At 34.3% G+C, this 18,284-nt stretch overlaps 1 protein-coding gene across 2 annotated transcripts; it reads left to right on the top strand.

Moving 5' to 3' along the window:
• Window positions 1-1,981: 1,981 nt before the first annotated feature.
• LOC110886702 (nuclear pore complex protein NUP205) lies at window positions 1,982-17,879 on the top strand. Of its 2 annotated transcripts, none has more exons than XM_022134540.2 (42): window positions 1,982-2,278; window positions 3,029-3,124; window positions 3,300-3,374; window positions 3,467-3,571; window positions 3,649-3,759; window positions 3,852-4,011; window positions 4,158-4,243; window positions 4,322-4,444; window positions 4,539-4,751; window positions 5,307-5,396; window positions 5,475-5,576; window positions 5,652-5,768; window positions 5,860-6,066; window positions 6,170-6,271; window positions 6,342-6,476; window positions 6,549-6,802; window positions 6,885-7,005; window positions 7,074-7,271; window positions 7,405-7,523; window positions 7,915-8,065; window positions 8,142-8,254; window positions 8,338-8,419; window positions 9,223-9,309; window positions 9,401-9,478; window positions 9,559-9,756; window positions 10,526-10,618; window positions 10,721-10,834; window positions 10,922-11,092; window positions 11,678-11,806; window positions 11,889-12,079; window positions 12,167-12,293; window positions 12,381-12,623; window positions 12,728-12,898; window positions 12,981-13,118; window positions 13,194-13,337; window positions 13,435-13,542; window positions 14,117-14,212; window positions 14,292-14,429; window positions 14,510-14,610; window positions 16,207-16,326; window positions 17,015-17,090; window positions 17,601-17,879. In XM_022134540.2, exons 1-42 carry the CDS (start codon window positions 2,141-2,143, stop codon window positions 17,682-17,684), a joined length of 5,505 nt encoding a protein of 1,834 aa, XP_021990232.1. In that variant the 5' UTR covers window positions 1,982-2,140; the 3' UTR covers window positions 17,685-17,879. The 2 variants fall into 2 exon arrangements, with proteins under 2 accessions (XP_021990232.1, XP_021990233.1); XM_022134541.1 differs by having other exon boundaries at window positions 2,141-2,278; window positions 6,552-6,802.
• Window positions 17,880-18,284: the final 405 nt, after the last annotated feature.

Genomic DNA, 18,284 nt, shown 5'->3' with positions numbered 1-18,284 from the left:
AAAAGATCTTGGCTCCACTACCGTGAATATCATAAAAGAACTTAGAGCGCACACGAGAGATGTTTTTGATGGTGTTTTTTAAGAGAGCGAGGATGGCGTGGATGGGGGAGCATGTTATGTGGAAGGGATATTGTGTGATTTAGCTTTTCTAAGAAGACAAGTATGTATATGTGATTAGAGGAGAGAAGAAAGAAGAAAGAAGAAAGAAGTGAGTGTTTTTATGTTTTGTGGGTGGGTAGAAAAGATAAATTAATTGGTGGGGCAAGTCACGGAGCACATAAAAATATCTACCAAAAACACTTATATTTTGAATGCTTTAAGATTAAAAGTATTGCTATTATATTAAATATTTTTATACTATCAATTAGCAACATGTTGTTGCATTTGGTGTTTGTAAACCCTATGCTTATTGGTTTGTTTGTGTTTTTGGTGGTTGTAACTTGTAAGTTGGGTTTATTGTGTTTTCCAGATGGGGTTGCTTCATTTTGAAGCACATGATTCTCTCACATAACCACCGCCTCCTTTGCATCCTTCCTCTCTTTGTCGCACCACTGCCATTACACCACCATCGCCCCTCCTTTTCGATCCTTTTTCGGTAATATGCGTTTATGACTGAGATTGCCTTGATGCATAGCTTTTTGGTTAGCTTCTTTGACCGGGCGGCGTTATGTTTTTTTTTGGATTTTTTCGCCGATGGTTAACTTTTTGCTCGGTTCCTTTTACCAGCTAGCGTGATGTGTTTGTTTTGGTTATATTTCTCGATGTTCTTTTGGTGTGGTACTATAATGTAGGTGCATGTGTTTTTTAGATGTAAACGACATTATCTGTAACCCCATGGTCATGTGGTTATTCTGATTTGTTGTTGTTGCTTTGTGATGAAGTTGTTTTGATGTAACATTTTTTTTGATGGTTTGTTGGGTTGTTGTGAACTTTGATTTAGTCCGATTTGGTTGCTTTATGAGTCGATTTCGATGACAATGATACTTGGTTGTCCATCCGAGACTTTTTTTTGGTGCAACAGGTCTTGTATACATTTAAAGACTTTATTTTGGTTATTGCATGCCTCTTTGGTCTCGATGATGATGCTTTGATGGTCATATTAGAATGTGGCTATGATGGTTCTTCATTTTTTGTTTGGCACTTTTTGTTGCAGCCTACTACTAAAGATTTTGAGCTTTATTTGTGTTCGTCTATGGCTATGAGAACATGCATTCTGATCTGCATATTACCATTTAGCAACATTTTGTTTGCTATGGAATGGTGCATATGTATCCATATCCGGATTGTATGTTTATGTACTGTATATATTAGTAACATGTTAGTGCATTTTGTGTTTGTACTTGATGCTTATTGGTTTGTTTATGTTGGTTGTACGTTGTATTTATGTTGGGTATTTAAGTTTGTTTTTTTGGGTGGGGTTACTTCGTTTTGAAGCCATATTGTTGGGAACTTGAGTTTCGATGAAGATGGCTCTGTCATCATCCGAGATTGAATATATTGTTTGGATTTGTTGGTTGTGACGGTACATGTCCTATGACGGTACATGCATTTGACATGTTGCTAATTGATTGTATATAAACATGCAAATTTAAGGTTGGTAATTATGTTACTCTTGCGTTACGTGTAAAAAGGCTATGATGTATAAGATCTTGGTTTACTAAATTGTGATGGCCTATTACAAGCAACCGGTTAAATGAAGATTTCTAAGCCTAAAGACTACACGTTAGTGTTTGTGTTAACATGTAATTTTCTTTTTTACGTGGTCCCCTACTGTATATCAGGTTGACGTCTTTATTGGTAATGACGATTAACATCAAAGAAACATAATGTTAAAAGTGATGTGTACGAGTCTTCTTTTTCCTAATAATAAAGTAGTTTGCGTTATTTTGTTTGTAGGTTTAAAATTTCAAGTTCGAACAAATAACATCTATATATATTTTTCACCAAGCTTGGTTAATAAGCGTAAAAATAACGTCTATATTTTCTTTTTTTAACACTTAAGCACCACGCTCCTGAACCACCACCGGCGTTAACACAAAACCCTTGAAACCCTCCTTCGTTCTCCTCTGAACCAAATTAGGGCACTTTCCCGCCTTTCTACCTCGCCGGAAAACGCACCCTACGACCGCCGGAATCGTCGATGGTTTCCGCCAAGCAACTGCTCTCCACCATCGAGTCCACGCTCTTAGGCTCCACTCCATCGCCGTCGCAGCGGATTGAGCTCATTCACGCTATTCGTCACTCTCTCCCCTCGCTCCGGTCTCTCCTGTCATTTCCGGTACCGATTTCTGTTCTATTTTCTGTTATTATGTTTAAGTAATGTAGTATCTCTATTGTTTTGTTTCGTATGTACGCTGATTGTAGCTATTATAGCTAGTAGTGTGTATATTGTATGTATAGCTAGGGCAGTTACGGTTAGTTAGTTGAGTTTGTTACATCTGTTAGTTAGTTCTGTAAAATTAGGTCTATATATATATTGGATAGGTTATATGTTATGGATCTGAGAGGACATTGCATATTTGATTAGTTGTTTTGAAAACAATTAGGTCTATATATAATTATATATCAAGGTTTTTAGTATAACGATAGAAATAGAAAGAAACTAAGAGAGAAGTTGAGTTTTTACGAATGTATTGTGTCAAGTGCTTGTAATGTACAGTTCTGTGACACATATTTGTTGTGATTATTACATAGACAGATTTAGTTTTTGCCGCTTAAGTATTCAGATTGATATATATTATGCTAGAGTGTATAGTTTGTAAGTTTGTTGTTTCTTTGCGGTTATGCATATTTGTTTAAAATTTAGGATAGAAATAGAGAGAGAGGAGTTGAAGTTATCAGTCTGTTTTTGCTTTGAGTGCTTTTAATGTACATTTATGTGATATGCATTCGTTGTGATTATTACATGGACTGATTTAGTTATGGGCTTACGGCTGCTTAAGTATTCAGATTGATGTTAAGACTTGTAAACTGTAAGTTCGCTGTTTCTTAACAGTTATGTGTATTTGTTATAAAATTCTGTATGTAGCCTCCGAAGGCCTCTGACAGAGCACAAGTTGAGTCTAAAGAAGTCAGGCTTCCTGATTCAGGGCTAATCCCACTTGATGATCAGGATGTTCAAATTGTAAGTTCACACGCTTCAACTGTTGCTCTCTTTTAGTTTACGTGTAAAGAAGAAAGTCAACTTCTGGTCAAATTGACAAAGTTAGGATGGTCTGAATAGTTTTGAGAAGTCAGTTTTTTGCCAGCAATTAATCAGTTTAAGTTTAACTATATAAGTTTAACCACTTGTAATATAGGCTCTCAAGCTGAGTGATGATCTTCATCTCAATGAAATAGACTGTGTGAGACTGCTTGTTTCTGCTAATCAAGAGGTAGACTTTCACTTGCAATCTATTCATTCATTCAGTGTTGTTTGAATTATATTCTCATATCTGATTGGTACAACTGCATCAAATCTATTTAGTGGGGATTACAAGGACGGGGTCCATTGGATATTTTACGCCTTACATCAGGGCTTTGGTATACAGAGAGACGAGACTTAATAACAGCACTTTATACACTGTTACGGGTATCTTTCCATCTTTCATCATCCACCAGTTAATTTCTTTTCCTTTTCTTTGACATGTTATCGTTTGCATATTGTAGGCAATTGTGCTTGATCAGGGACTTGAGGCCGATCTTCAAGCGGACATTTTAAAATATGTTGAAGATCTAATCAATTCCGGGCTTCGCCAAAGGCTAATATCTCTTATAAAGGTATTGTTTTTGTCATCTTTTGTTGCTTTTTTATTTCCGTGAATTTTGCCTCTAGGTTATCTGTGAGTCAAAATGTCGGTTATTACTTTTAGGAACTCAATCGAGAAGAACCAGCTGGTTTGGGTGGGCCCAACTCCGAGCGCTATATTCTTGACTCAAGAGGTGCTCTTGTGGAAAGACGGGCTGTTGTTTGTAGGGAAAGACTCATTCTTAGTCACTGTCTTGTTCTATCACTGCTGGTTGTACGTGCAAGTAAGCTATTTAATAATAGTTTCGATTTCTTTTTGTTTGAATTGTTTAGTAAACACATGAGATTATCTAGTGTCATAGTGATGACAGTGCCCTTGGTATCATTATGTTGTATTTTAACCAAAAAATATTTTTTATTTTGCTTCCAGGCCCAAAAGATGTAAAAGATATTTTTACAACTTTGAAAGATAGTGCAGGGGACATCAGTGGCAGTACCGACATTGTAAAGAACCAGGTATATTTTTAACTTTTTTTTTATATTTTTTTCCTTTTTTTCTTTCATGGTAACTGATTAAACTTTTATGTATTGCAGATCACATTTAGCCTTCTTTTCTCTCTTATAATTTCTTTGATATCAGATGCTCTTAGTGCATCACCAGACGAAATGTCTATCTTGTCACGTGATGCTTCATTCAGGCGTGATTTCCATGAAACTGTAAGTGCAAAACCTTTTTGTAATCTGTTATTAATATTTTTAAAGTCTTAATTCGGAACTGTTAGCACTATTTTTTCAACTATTTTTTTAATAGGTGATGGCTATTGGAAACGATCAGATAATTGAGGGGTGTATGCATTGTGTTAGACTTGCATGGGCCGTGCATTTGATGATTTTACAAGATGTAACTGATGCAAGTGAGATAAATAACGATGTGAGAAATATAAATTCATGCCTCGAAGTTGTTTTCTCAAATAACGTTTTCCAGTTTCTGATTGATAAAGCTCTTCGAACGCCAGCCTACCAGGTTCTTTTTTTTTTGTTAAATGTTGTTTTTTTTCTGGAACCTTAAGAAGAGAAGTTAAATATTAAAATAGGGCATAAAATGCCATTTTCATATCAGAGGTTTGGTCAGTTTTGCGATTTTCGTCCAAAGGCTTGTTTTTCCGCATTTGGATCCAAAAGATTTGAAATCTTGCCATTTCATCCATCTCGTTCACTCCATCTATTTTTCTCTGTTTAGTCAGGGGTAATTTTGGCTTTTTTGTTAACTTAAAGGCCAATTCGGTCTTTTTCACTTAAGGACTCTTTTGTACACTATGGTAAATACTTGTACATAAAGTGAAAAAGACTGAATTGCCCTTTTAAGTTAACAAAAAAGACGAAAATGCCCCTGACTTAACGGAGAAAAATGGAAGAAGTTAACGAGCCGGATAAATGGCAAGATTTTAAACCTTTTGGACCCAGATGTGGAAAAACAAACCTTTGGATGAAAGTTGCAAAACTGGCCAAGCCTCAAGGACAAAAAATGGCATTTTACTCTTTATTTGTCAGTGTAACTTCATGTGGGTATACTTCACAGAATGATGATGAAGATATGATCTACATCTACAATGCTTACTTACACAAGCTGGTAACATCTTTTCTATCTCATCCACTTGCAAGAGACAAGGTTAGTCATGTTCCTTGATAATTCATAATTTATTAACATTTATGTTCTTGATATGATATTTTTTCACATGGTTGGTAGGTGAAAGAAACAAAGGAGAAGGCCACACCTTCTCAGCAAAATGCCGAATCCGCCCCTCAAACTTTTGTCTCACTTATGGAGTTTGTTAGTGAAATATATGAGGTCAGTATACTTTGGACCTGTTTGTTTATTCGAGCTCTTGATTATTCTACTTAACGATTTGATTTTTTACCACAGAAAGAACCTGAACTTTTATCTGGCAATGATGTCCTATGGACATTCGTAACATTTTCTGGAGAGGATCACAATAATTTCCAGACACTTGTGGCGTTCTTGAAGATGCTTAGTACACTGGTAGTTGAATTTGTAACCTTGGTTTTTGACGTATTTACAATGTTCTTGTGGTCAATGATGTAGTTCCCATGTTCAAATTTTCAACTTTCAGGCTTCGAGCGAAGAAGGTGCTTCCAAAGTATATGAGTTATTGCAGGGCAGAACATTTCGGTCTATTTCATGGAGCACTTTGTTTGATTGTTTGTCTATATATGAGGAGAAATTCAAGCAAGCCCTTCAAAATGCGGGCCTGATATTACCAGAGATTCAAGAGGGTGACGCAAAAGCTCTTGTTGCGTATCTATGTGTTCTCCGCAAGGTGTTTTAGCCTACTTATGTAATATATATCAGTCTATTTCTTGCTCAATTTTTTGCTCTTTTTGACTAACCTTCAGGCAATGTTCTTTTCTTATGGTTGATAGGTGGTGGAAAATGGGAACCCTATTGAAAGAAAGACATGGTTTCCTGACATTGAACCGTTATTTAAACTTCTTAGTTATGAAAATGTACCCCCTTATCTGAAGGTATGTTCATCTCTGCTACTACAGTTCTTAGTATTCTTTTTGTTTTCTTATATCGTTTGTTGCGTTGTAGGGTGCTTTACGCACTTCGATATCAACTTTCATCGATGTTTCCCCAAACTTGAAAGATACCATTTGGGGATTCCTTGAGCAGTACGATTTACCGGTAGTTGTTGGATCTCAAGTTGGGCAAATGATGGGTACCCAGGTAATTTATTTGTGTTTTATAAAATACCATTTAAAACTGTGACTGCAAGTTAAACACTTTGATATGTAATAGCAGGTTTATGATATGAGATTTGAGTTAAACGAAGTAGAAGCAAGAAGTGAACATTATCCCTCCACCATCTCATTCCTCAATCTGTTAAATGCTTTAATTGCCGATGAAAGGGACACAACTGATAGGGGAAGAAGATTTATAGGTATTTTTAGGTTCATATATGATCATGTGTTTGGGCCTTTTTCCCAACGGGCTTATGCTGATCCATCTGAGAAATGGCAATTGGGTGTTGCATGTCTCCAACATTTTAAAATGTAAGTCGTTTCACCTGTAAAATCATTTAGCTGATTTCTAGTTTGTCTACTAATTTTGGCGTAATATATGCAATACATACAGGATATTGAGTATGTACGACATAAAAGATGAAGATATTGACATTGTGGTCAATCAGTCTCAGCTCATCGCATCACAGTCAACTCCACTCCAGACACAGCTTCCTGTCATAGAATTGCTCAAGGTAAACTGATTTATTTGATTTGTTTATTATATATGTTCATACGAATTACTGATTTGTGATGTTTGCAGGACTTCATGAGTGGGAAGACTGTATTTAGAAATATAATGGGCATTCTTTTGCCTGGCGTGGATGCCATAATCGCTGACCGGACCAATCATACTTACGGTTTACTTCTTGAAAAAGCTGTGCTTTTATCTTTGGAAATCATACTTTTGGTTTTGGAGAAGGATTTATCAGTTTCTGAATTTTGGCGCCCCATTTACCAGGTTACCACACATTGTTAAAAAAGTGTTTATTATCATTCCTGTTATCCCTCTCCCTCCAAAGACTCATAAATATAACGTATGGGTCTGTTTTTTAGTTTTTACTTATAAGTTGTGATTGGTTTTATCTGTGCAGCCTTTTGATGTTATACTTTCCCAAGATCATAATCAGATTGTAGCATTGTTGGAATATATCAGATATGATTTTCACCCACAAATTCAACAATGCTCGATAAAGATAATGACCATTCTAAGGTATTCTTTGCTATTCATCATCTCTGGCGTTTATTTTACTCTTCTATATGCGTCTGATATACCATATACGCTATTGTTTGGCTCATGTATGATGTATCTTGTGCATTTGTGACTAGAAGTGGCAGTTCGACTTATGTTTTACTATTTTTCTAACGGGTCAAATTTAAAATATTAGCTATAATGGAAACATGTTAAATGGGTTGAAAATAAAATCATTAATCATCCCCATTCAAAGTGCATAAAAAACTTTTAAATCATTTTACGTAGGAGTTGGATTGTTATATAACAGTTTCTTAACACAATAACCATCTGTAAAAAAATTATAAGAGAGCAACATCTTTGTGGGTCAGCTCATTATCAAACCCGAGAGGGACCTGTTTTTTCATGACAGTTCTCGCATGGTCGGGCTTGTACCATTACTACTGAAATCGAACTCAGCTGGTCTTTTGGTTGAAGATTATGCTTCTTGTCTTGAAATAAGCTCAGAAGGGAGTCAAGTTATAGAAAACAGTTCTGACGATTCTGGTGTGCTTATAATGCAAGTTAGTATCTTTGCTCTTTTTATCTTGCTGACATCATTCAAATTCAAATTCTTATTTTTATTTCTTTACATTGTAGCTTCTCATTGATAACATTAGTCGCCCAGCCCCCAACATAACACACTTCCTTTTGAGGTTTGATCTTGATTCCCCTATAGAGAGGACAGTGTTACAGCCAAAATTTAACTACAGGTAACTTTATGATAAATAAATAGTTAGTTGAGTTATATTATCTTATGTGTAATGCGTTATTCTTTTTGAATACACCGTTTCAGTTGTTTGAAGGTTATTCTTGATATCCTGGAAACACTGCCAAAGCCTGATGTTAATTATTTGCTTCACGAGTTTGGATTTCAGGTAATGTACTCCTGATTAATTCTAGATATTATCTATATTAATTGAAAGTTGCGATGAACAGTAACAATAATTTATTAATTTGTTGTTATTATTATATATATTTTATTAGTCTATAATTTATTTTACCCTATATTATATATACTATTTAATAATTTGATTTTTATTCAATTACTTATATTCTTTTGTTTAAAAAAAAGTTAAATATGAAGTTGTGTTTGATTTTTTTTTCTCAACGTTCACGTATAAATTTCATTAAAAACGTCGTTTGTTCGAAATATGGTCTTTTTGGTATCTGGTCCGTATCAAGTGTTGGTGTCATAGCGGTACCATGGCGAACGAAAACAACACCGACACCGACCGAGCCATGTTGATACCCATATCGGTATTCTCGGAACCGGTATCGATATATACTTACAAAAATATATGCTTTTTACCCGTTTAGTTTTATATTATTTGATTTTCATCTGATATATCGCATTCAAAATATTTTTTATATAGTAGAATATGTGACTTTGTTTTAAAAAAAATCTCGCCAGCCAACCGATACAGACATTGGTATGCTTTAGTTATTATTGGAACCCACACCGGTATTCGTTTCTTTATGATTTTCAATGTAAATCACACTCTTTTCTGGACGTATCATGACTTTAAGCCGAGTGTCGGTACTATAATAATATGTATGGTAACAAACTGAACCGAACCGACCGAATTCCCGCCGCATTGCGCGGGCAAATCCACCTAGTTTTAATAATTAGTAGTCTGTTATTTCTTACTTAAAAAGAAAAGTTTCGTATCTCTTGCAGCTGCTTTATGAATTATGTTCAGATCCGCTTACAAGTGGTCCTACAATTGATCTGCTTAGTACAAAAAAGTATCAATTTTTTGTCAAGGTACAATCTGTCAACCTATAAAGTGGAGCTGTATTTAGTATTTTAAATAACTGTGCAGTTGTGTGATTTACTCTTGAAATTATTACAACAGCATTTGGATAACATTGGCGTTGCACCACTACCAAAAAGAAATAACACTCAGCCGCTTCGAATCAGTTCTCTGCATCAGGTTTCACCAACTTCCTTGTGTTTATTAAGAAAACTAAATAGAACTTGTTTAACATTCAAGCATTCTTTTCATTGGTTCAGAGGGCATGGCTGTTGAAGCTTTTAGCACTTGAATTACACATAAGCAATGTGACATTATCCAGTCATCGAGAAGTGTGTCACAGCATTATTGGTCATCTGTTTGGTCAAGGTGAAGCTGAATATTATAATGAAAATAATTTACTTTTACTTCAAAGTAGTCCTGAAGATACTGCAAACAGAGCCATCAGCAGGAGTAAGGTATATACCTCTTTTTTTAATTTACTCTTTAAACCTGTTGGCTTGTTTAAAAATATTTAGTGGTGCAAACGAGCCGAGCCAATCCCAATCTCAACTAGGCTCAAGCTTGTTTAACTTGTGAAAGCTCGAGCGCGGCTTGTTTACTTGTTTATATTTAACATAATACACAAACACACACACATATATATAGGGTTGGGTTCATTTCAGAACTCTAAATAGTTGCAGAACTTTCAGAACTACTAAGAAACAATCAGTATATATATATATATATTATATCATATTTTGGGTGCTTTTATCATTTATTATATGTATATTTATGATTAGATATATGTTAAGAGTAGTTTACATATGTGTAATCATAATATTACATATAAAAAATGATAAAACTACTCTGAACATCTATGCAATTATAAAAAAAGATATATAATAAATGATAAAGTGCCCTAAATAAAAAAAATATAAATAAAATGATTGTTTATTAGGAGTTCTGAAAGTTCTGTAATTATTTAGACTTCTGAAATGATCCCATTTCATAGTTTTATAAATAATAATTATTATTTAAATATATATATTTAATATGTTAATTAAAAGTCAGATATGTATGACTTGCTTAGGCTCGCGAGCCGGCTCGGGCTCATGTACTGAACAAGCTTACTTTTAAGCTCGAGCTCTTTTTGAGTTATTTTCGAGCCGATCTCAAGTAGTCCGGCTCGTTTACACCCTATTTATGATTATTATTCTAAAAATATTTCATTTTGACTTTTCTCAGGTATTAGAATTGCTTGAGATAATCCAGTTTAGGTCCCCAGATACAACAGTGAAGCATTCCGAGATTCTTTCTCACACAAAAATTGGACGAATGGTAATCACTAATCACCAAATTATTCTCTAGGTTTCCATTACACATTTACACTTAGTCATTTCATACAATTAGGTTAAAATATGATTAAATTCCTTTTAACAGGCTGATGATATACTTGAGAATCCAACAACTAACGAAAAGGGAGGTGTTTATTACTACTCAGAACGTGATGATCGGTTGATTGATCTAAATTCATTCCGAGACGCACTTTGGCAGGTATCTATTTTCATATTAATTTCTGTTGACTTTGACCACTTTTCCATCTTGGTAATAAACGCGTTTCCTCTTGTTATACATCTCCAGAAGTGCAATTTTGACAATCCACAGTTGAGTTCCTTTGGTAGTGAAGTTGAACTAAATGAAGTAAAGAATACCGTTCAACAGTTACTTCGATGGGCATATAAACACAACAAAAACCTTGAAGAACAGGCTGCTCAACTTCATATGTTAGCAGGATGGTCACAAGTTGTTGAGGTAAAATCATCCATTGCATTTAGGGCTGCAAACAAACCGAATAGTTCGTGAACCATTTGGCGGGAAGTTTGTTTGTGTTCGTTCTTTTATTAAAGAAACGAACACGAACAAGAAATTTCATTCGTTTAGTTAAATGAACGAACATGAACAGAGGCCACGTTTGTTCATTTATGTTCGTGAACGTTCGGTAACGTGTTTGTTTATGTCCGTTTGTGTTCGATAGTTTATTTGTGTTTTTAGTTTTATATTTTATCTAAATACTTTGAAGCTCCCAAAAAATAAAATACTTAATAAGTATCAATATATTATATATTATGTTCATGAACACTTGTTTGTGATCGTTTGTTTACATTTGTGTTCATGAACGTTCGTTTGCATTTGTTGCCTGAAGTTAACAAACGAACACGGTTATAAAATCTCGTTCGGTAAGTGTTCATGAACAGTTTGTGAACACATATCTTTCTTTAACAAACGAACACGAACAAGTTTGTTCGTGTTCGTTTGCAGCTTGTATGCCCTTTTATTTGAAAATTTGTCAACACTTTAATCTATATTAATATTGTAAGAATACCTTCTTTTTGTCAGATTTCAGCTTCAAGAAGATTATCCTCCATGGAAAATCGATCTGAAATATTGTTTCAGTTGCTTGATGCTTCTTTAAATGCTTCTAGTTCTCCAGACTGTTCGTTAAAGATGGCACTAATGTTAACACGGGTAATTGAAATATTTTAGTTAATTATCATGGGGTTCTTTCACTTTTCCTATAATTTAACTTATGAATAATTTAAATTTCAAGGTTTCAATTACATGCATGGCGAAATTACGTGATGAGAGATTTATTAGCTCAAGTGCGCTAAACTCTGACACTGTAACATGTCTTGATGTTATTATGACAAAACGACTGTCGAATGGTGCATGTCACTCTATCTTATATAAGATCATGATGGCGATCTTGAGAAATGATACATCAGAAGCATTAAGGAGACGGTATTATTTTAATTATATTTTTTTATGTTATGTATTTGTTAATTTAATTTTTTCTGATTTTTTTAATTTTTAATTTTTAATTTTTAGCCAATACACTTTACTTCTAAGCTACTTCCAGTACTGTCAGCACGTACTTGATCCAGATGTCCCTACTACTGTTCTTCAGTCTTTGTTAGTTGACGAGGAAGAAAATGGAGATTTGGATCTTGAGAAGGTGACAAATGTCAAGTTTAATCATTAAATAAAATCGTGGGTTTATATTTATATCAATTTTCACTAATTTGTTTGTTCTTATTTTTAGATTGATCACGATCAGGCTGAGCTGGCACGTGCAAACTTATCGATAATAAGAAAAGAAGCTCAATCGGTTTTAGATTTGGTCATTAAAGATGCCACTCAAGCTAGTGAATCTGGAAAGATAATGGCACTCTTTGTTCTGGATGCATTGATTTGTATCGATCACGAGAAGTTTTTCTTAAGTCAACTTCAAAGTAGAGGCTTTCTGAGGTCTTGCCTCATGAGTATTAGCAATGTTTCATATCAGGTATGATATGAATTTATTGAACTAGTAAATTCAGTCTTTATAGTTGCGTTATTGCCTTTCATGTATTTTAATAAATTTTCATATATTTTTTTTCCGTTAATTAGGATAGCATGCATTCAATTGATCCATTACAGCGGTTGTGCGCTCTTGAGGCACAACTTGCTCTATTACTTAGAATCAGCCACAAGTATGGTAAATCAGGGGCTCAGATTCTTTTCTCCATGGGTGCATTTGAGCATATTTCTTCATGCATGACACAAAACATGCAAGTCAAGGTCAGTATCATATCCTTTTTCCGAGTTAATTACACAAAAAATGATATAAACTAAAGTCAAATCTTCATTGCACATCACACAGGGAAACATAAGGCGTTTTGACACTAGTTTTGGGAAAGATTCATTTGCTGATGTTCATAGACAAAGAATGGTGGTTTCTCCATCACTTCGTTTGGTGTTCTCTTTGACCTCATTGGTTGAAACTTCTGAATTTTTTGAGGTTTGTTTGGTCGAATCAGTAATTTTACTACATTACGTATATGACACTAACCCTCTCTTTCTTTTGTTTTTGTAGGTAAAGAATAAAATAGTTCGTGAAGTAGTTGACTTTGTCAAAGGTCATCAACTACTTTTTGATCAAGTACTTCGCCAAGATATCGCTGATGCTGATGAACTCGCAATGGAACAAATGAACATTGTTGTTGGAATTCTTAGCAAGGTTTGTCATTTTTAAAATATTAATCTAACTTTTGTAATTTATTTTTGGTATTTTACCCGTTTTTCATATTTTTTTGTCTGATTTTTCTACCCTTTAGGTTTGGCCATATGAGGAAGGAGCTGAGTACGGTTTTGTTCAAGGACTTTTCGGATTGATGCACACTCTCTTCTCACGCGACTCTACGTTTCTCTCTTCAGCTCAGTCAGTAAGTTGTAGTAGTAGCATCTTAATACTTGCTTATGGGTTACCATCTGCGCTCCGCAGCGGGTTCGAAACGTAGATAAAAATAAGCAAGTTTTGATGTTTTAGTTAAGGGTCTAAACATGTCATTATTATAGTTGACGGGCTAAACATGTCATTATTAAAGTTGAGGGGGATAAAGTTGTTTATTTTTTAAGTTGAGGGGCAGGGGCTAAAGTTGTTTTAGTTAAGGGGCTAAACATGTTATTATTAAAGTTGAGGGAGGGTCTATTGTTGTTTATTATTATAAAAAAGTTGAGAGGCTAAACATGTCATTATTAAAGTTGAGGGTCTAAACTTGTTTATTATTAAAGTTGAGAGGCTAAAGTTGTTTTAGTTAAGGGGCTAAATATGTCATTACCAAAGTTGAGGGGCTAAACATGTCATTATTGAAGCTGGAAGGCAAAAGTTGGTTAATGCCAAAGTTGAGGGGTCAAAGTTGGTTGATGTGACAAAATAACATATTTATAGTATATATAACGTGTTATAAATAACATAATTCCTACTAATATATCTTTTACTGACCAAATGATTTCCAGAAACAGAAGAAACCTGAATCAAGCGCGTTTCGTCTATGTTTCAGCCTAAGCTCTTATCTCTACTTTCTCGTGAAAAACAAATCATTGAGACTTCAGGTGCGTATAAACTATAAAATAACTATTTTAATATGAAATCGCCTTTTTTGCCCATGTTTGACCGAAGTGATTTGACCAGGTTTCCAACAATTCTACCGACTATAGTGCGCCAGCTGGACAACAGCAGCCAACATTAAGCTTACTTGGGTTTCTTCTGAACTCGGTGACCACCGCTCTTGAAAATGCTGCCGAGGAAAAATCCTTATTGCTTAATAAGGTCACTTGTTTTCTTCATGTTTGGTTTATCTATAATTTCCACGTCAGCATACAACTGAATTTATTTATACTGTGTTCTAGATTCAAGACATAAATGAACTACCGAGACAAGAGGTAGATGAAATTATTAAAATGTGTGTTTCTGAAGATCAAGCAGCATCATCGGACAATATTCAGAAAAGGTACCATAACAAGCAGTGGTTAAGTTTTATATGGATTTGAGTTGTATTGTTTTCAAGTCGGGGTAACGAGCCGAGCCCGAGCTTGACCAGGCTCAAGCTCGAGCTCGGTTAATTTATGAGAGCTCAGCGTGGTTCGAGCTTTGTTTTCAAAGCTCAAGCTCGGCTCGTCAGTAGTTTCTCAAGCTTGAGCTTGGCTTGTTTATTACCTATTAATTAATTAACTAGAATTACGACCCGCCGCAATGCGGCGGGGATTCTTTAGTTATAACTAAGTAGATTTAGGACGCACACGTTATGTTGAACCTGTCAAACGGGAAAAAATAGACGATGTAAAAACGTTCACCCACACACGCACGTTGCGTCGTGTTAACTCGCAAAATTTAGAACGAAACGTAAAAACGTTAAATCAAAGACGCACGTTGCGATGTGTTAAGTCACAAAATTTAGAACGAAGCATAAAGCGAAAAATTTGTAGAAAATGAAAATTATAAAGGACCAAAGTTGAAAGTAAAAAAAGTTGTGAGGATAGATTTGTAAAAGATAAAAAGTTTTGTGTTAAAAGTAAAAAAAAAACAAATAATTTTGGGTTAAAAGTAATTTATGAAATACTTTTCGGTGAATAGTAAAAAAAATCAAGTTTTTTTTTTTTTTTTTTTTTTTTTTTTTTGTAAAACCCCAAAGCGAAGGTTACAACAACCATATGCATAACCATTTTTTCTTTGGAAAACCCCCAAAGCCAAGATTACAACACATAAGTAAAAAAAATCAAAGTGGTTAAATCGCAAAAGATGGAAACTTTTGAATTAGAAATGGAAAATCAAGTTAATGAAAGGGGTTAAATTGTATAAGATGAAAACTTTTAAATTAGAAGTGAAAAATCAACTTAATCAAAGTGGTTAAATTACCAAAGATTAAAACTTTAAACTCAAATTGTTAAAGATTAAAACTTTAGGGTTAAAAGGGAAACAAAGATTAAAACTTTAAACTTAACTTGCCAAAGCTTGAAACTTTAGGGTTAGAAATAAAAAATCCATTTTTTTTGAAAAACTCTCAAAGCCAATTTTACAACTACAATATGCATAAAGTTGTTGGTTATTAATAAGGTTTTAATATATCAGATAAAATAATATAAATAATAGACGCGTTTAGGCTCGCAAGCTCGATAAGTAAAGCTCGGGATCGGGCTCGTTTTTTTATCTATTAATTAATTAATACAGCATATAAAATAATATAAAAAATAGACGCGTTTAGGCTCGCAAGCTTGATAAGCGAAGCTTGGGATCGGGCTCGTTTACCACGCAAGCTTATTTGTAGGTTCGGTCTCGGTTCGTAAACAAGTTTAAATAAGCTCGGCCTGGCTCGGCTCATTTACTAGACAACTTTAAATAAGGGGTTAATCTTATTAAATATTAATAAAAACTAATATTACACTAAGGCTCGACGAGACTGATGAGCTTCACATGCAAGGCTCGAGCTTGGGCTTTATAGATAAATAAATGAGCTTTATTTTACGCTTGGGCTCGATAAGTCTCGGCTCATTTGTACCCCTATTTTCAAGCTATATTCATTTTACATGATATTTGATGATGCATGCAGGAGGTACATAGCGATGGTGGAAATGTGTCGGGTGGCGGGAAACAGGGATCGGCTTATAACTCTATTGCTTCTGCTCGCAGAGAACTTGCTCAACGTTTTTCTCATCCATTTTCAGAACAGGTTTGCTGTTAGAAAGTATATTTTAGTACATAATATATATAGAGTAAAGTTCTTGTACAAATAATCTTAACCTACTAAACATACAAATTGAAGGAAAACTCAAAAAGACAAGGTGGCATTTTTGTAATTATCAATAACTATCAAAGTTACTCTACAAATATATCTAAAAAAACCTAACCACTCCCCCCACCCCAAAAAAAAACCTAAACCCCCCACCCCCCAAAAACCTAAAAAAAACCTACCCCCACCCCCCAAAAACCTAAAAAAACCTACCCCCCCCCCCCCCCCCCAAAGCTAAAATGCTAAAAACTAAACCCACCAAAAAACCTAAAAAAATAAAAAAAAAAAACACACAAATTATTTTATTTTATTTTTTTAACATTTTTTATTAAAAAATCGCTGCTTTTAGTAGCAGCAAAAAAAAAAAAAAATTTTTTTGCTAACGAAATGTAGCGATTTTTTAATAAAAATGTTAAAAAAAAAATTTGTGTTTTTTTAGGTATTTTTGGTTGTAACTTTGATAGTTGGTGGTAATTACAAAAATGCCACCTTGTCTTTTTGGGTTTTCCTTCAATTTGTATGTTTAGTATGTTAAGATTATTTGTATTTGATCTTTTGCCAATATATATAATGATTATATATTATTTTGCAAGTTTTGACTTTTCTCCTTGGCATGATCTGATTCTAGTCAAACTGGAGAAGACCTAGATTCATTTTGTTCAAAGCTCCTTCCAATTTTGGAAAGACTTGAATTGCTAAGAGAGGTATGAACTATCACTTTGGTTTATAATCTTAAGAGTGAATTTCAAGTATTGTCCTTTATCTTTATACCCATTTCCAGTCGCTGTCCTTTATGTTCAAAATTGACGAGTTTTGCCCTTTATGTTTTCATAACATACACGTTTTGTCCTTTAGGCCTCACCCAGTTAGTTTTTCAGTTAAATTTGGTCATGTGCTTTGCACACAAGGGCATTTTTGTCAATTCAAAGGTAAGTTCAACGGCAGATTTACAGTTCAAAGCTTCTGCAACCTTTGAATTGACACATGCCCTTATGTGCAAAGCACATGACCAAATTTAACTGAAAAACTAACTGGGTGAGGCCTAAAGGACAAAACGTGTATGATATAAAAACATAAAGGACAAAACTGGTCAATTTTGAACATAAAGGACAGCGACTGAAAATGAGTATAAAGATAAAGGTCAATACTTGAAATTCACTCTAATCTTAATTTAATAAATAAATAAAAAAATTATGGTTTGATGGGTTGTGCAGGATAAAGTGGGACATAACCTCAAGGTGTTCCAGAGATTAGCGACTTCTATTAAGGAACTCACAATACAAAAGTTAGCCGTGTGAGAGTTTTCTCAAACCCATTTTGTTTTAAGCTTTTGCGAGTGTCGAGCCGGCTTGATTGGTTGAAGTGTAGTATAATGTATTATATATTTATTTTTTGCACTTGAATTTGAGATGAAGAAAACATATGACCACCTCAACAATGTAACCAAACTAGCTAAACTTAATCAATTGCAATTTACTGTTAAGCTTTTTTAATCAGCGTCCTTCGTTTCCTGACTAACGTTTCATGATCTCCGTTACGTTTCTCGGATTCTAGCTTAATGACGTGTCGCATTTTTTGACACACATAAATTGTTTTATACAGCGAATTTTCTTGATTTAGAGCATTCACAATAATACGTTTTTGGGTATTGTTTTTACTCATTTTTCCACATCATCCATTTTTTCTTATTGTAGACCTTGTTTTTGTGCCCCATATTTGAGATATGTTCTTCTACAAAAATGACTAAAAACAACCAAATGGTGGGCCACCTTGTCCTTTTAATTATATATTATTTAGATAGAGAGGGATTTTTTTAGAAGGTGGTGATGATGTGGTAATGTTTTTTGGGTATTTTTAGTTTCTCTTATTGGGTCGGTTTAGGTGTTCTTAAAGAATTG

This window comes from Helianthus annuus, chromosome 10, assembly GCF_002127325.2.
Source record: "Helianthus annuus cultivar XRQ/B chromosome 10, HanXRQr2.0-SUNRISE, whole genome shotgun sequence".
Classification (NCBI taxonomy): Eukaryota; Viridiplantae; Streptophyta; class Magnoliopsida; order Asterales; family Asteraceae; genus Helianthus; species Helianthus annuus.
The sequence above is the reverse complement of the archived record's forward strand: the minus strand, read 5'-3'. Positions and strand labels throughout refer to the sequence as shown.

What these genes read in the sequence shown, in the direction of transcription:
- LOC110886702 (XM_022134540.2), top strand. Translation starts at nt 2,141, where the DNA reads ATGGTTTCCGCCAAGCAACTGCTCTCCACCATCGAGTCCACGCTCTTA. An exon ending in ACACAAAAATTGGACGAATG is followed by an intron (nt 10,619 to 10,720) that starts GTAATCACTAAT and finishes TCCTTTTAACAG; the next exon opens with GCTGATGATATACTTGAGAA. An exon ending in GACTTGAATTGCTAAGAGAG is followed by an intron (nt 17,091 to 17,600) that starts GTATGAACTATC and finishes TGGGTTGTGCAG; the next exon opens with GATAAAGTGGGACATAACCT.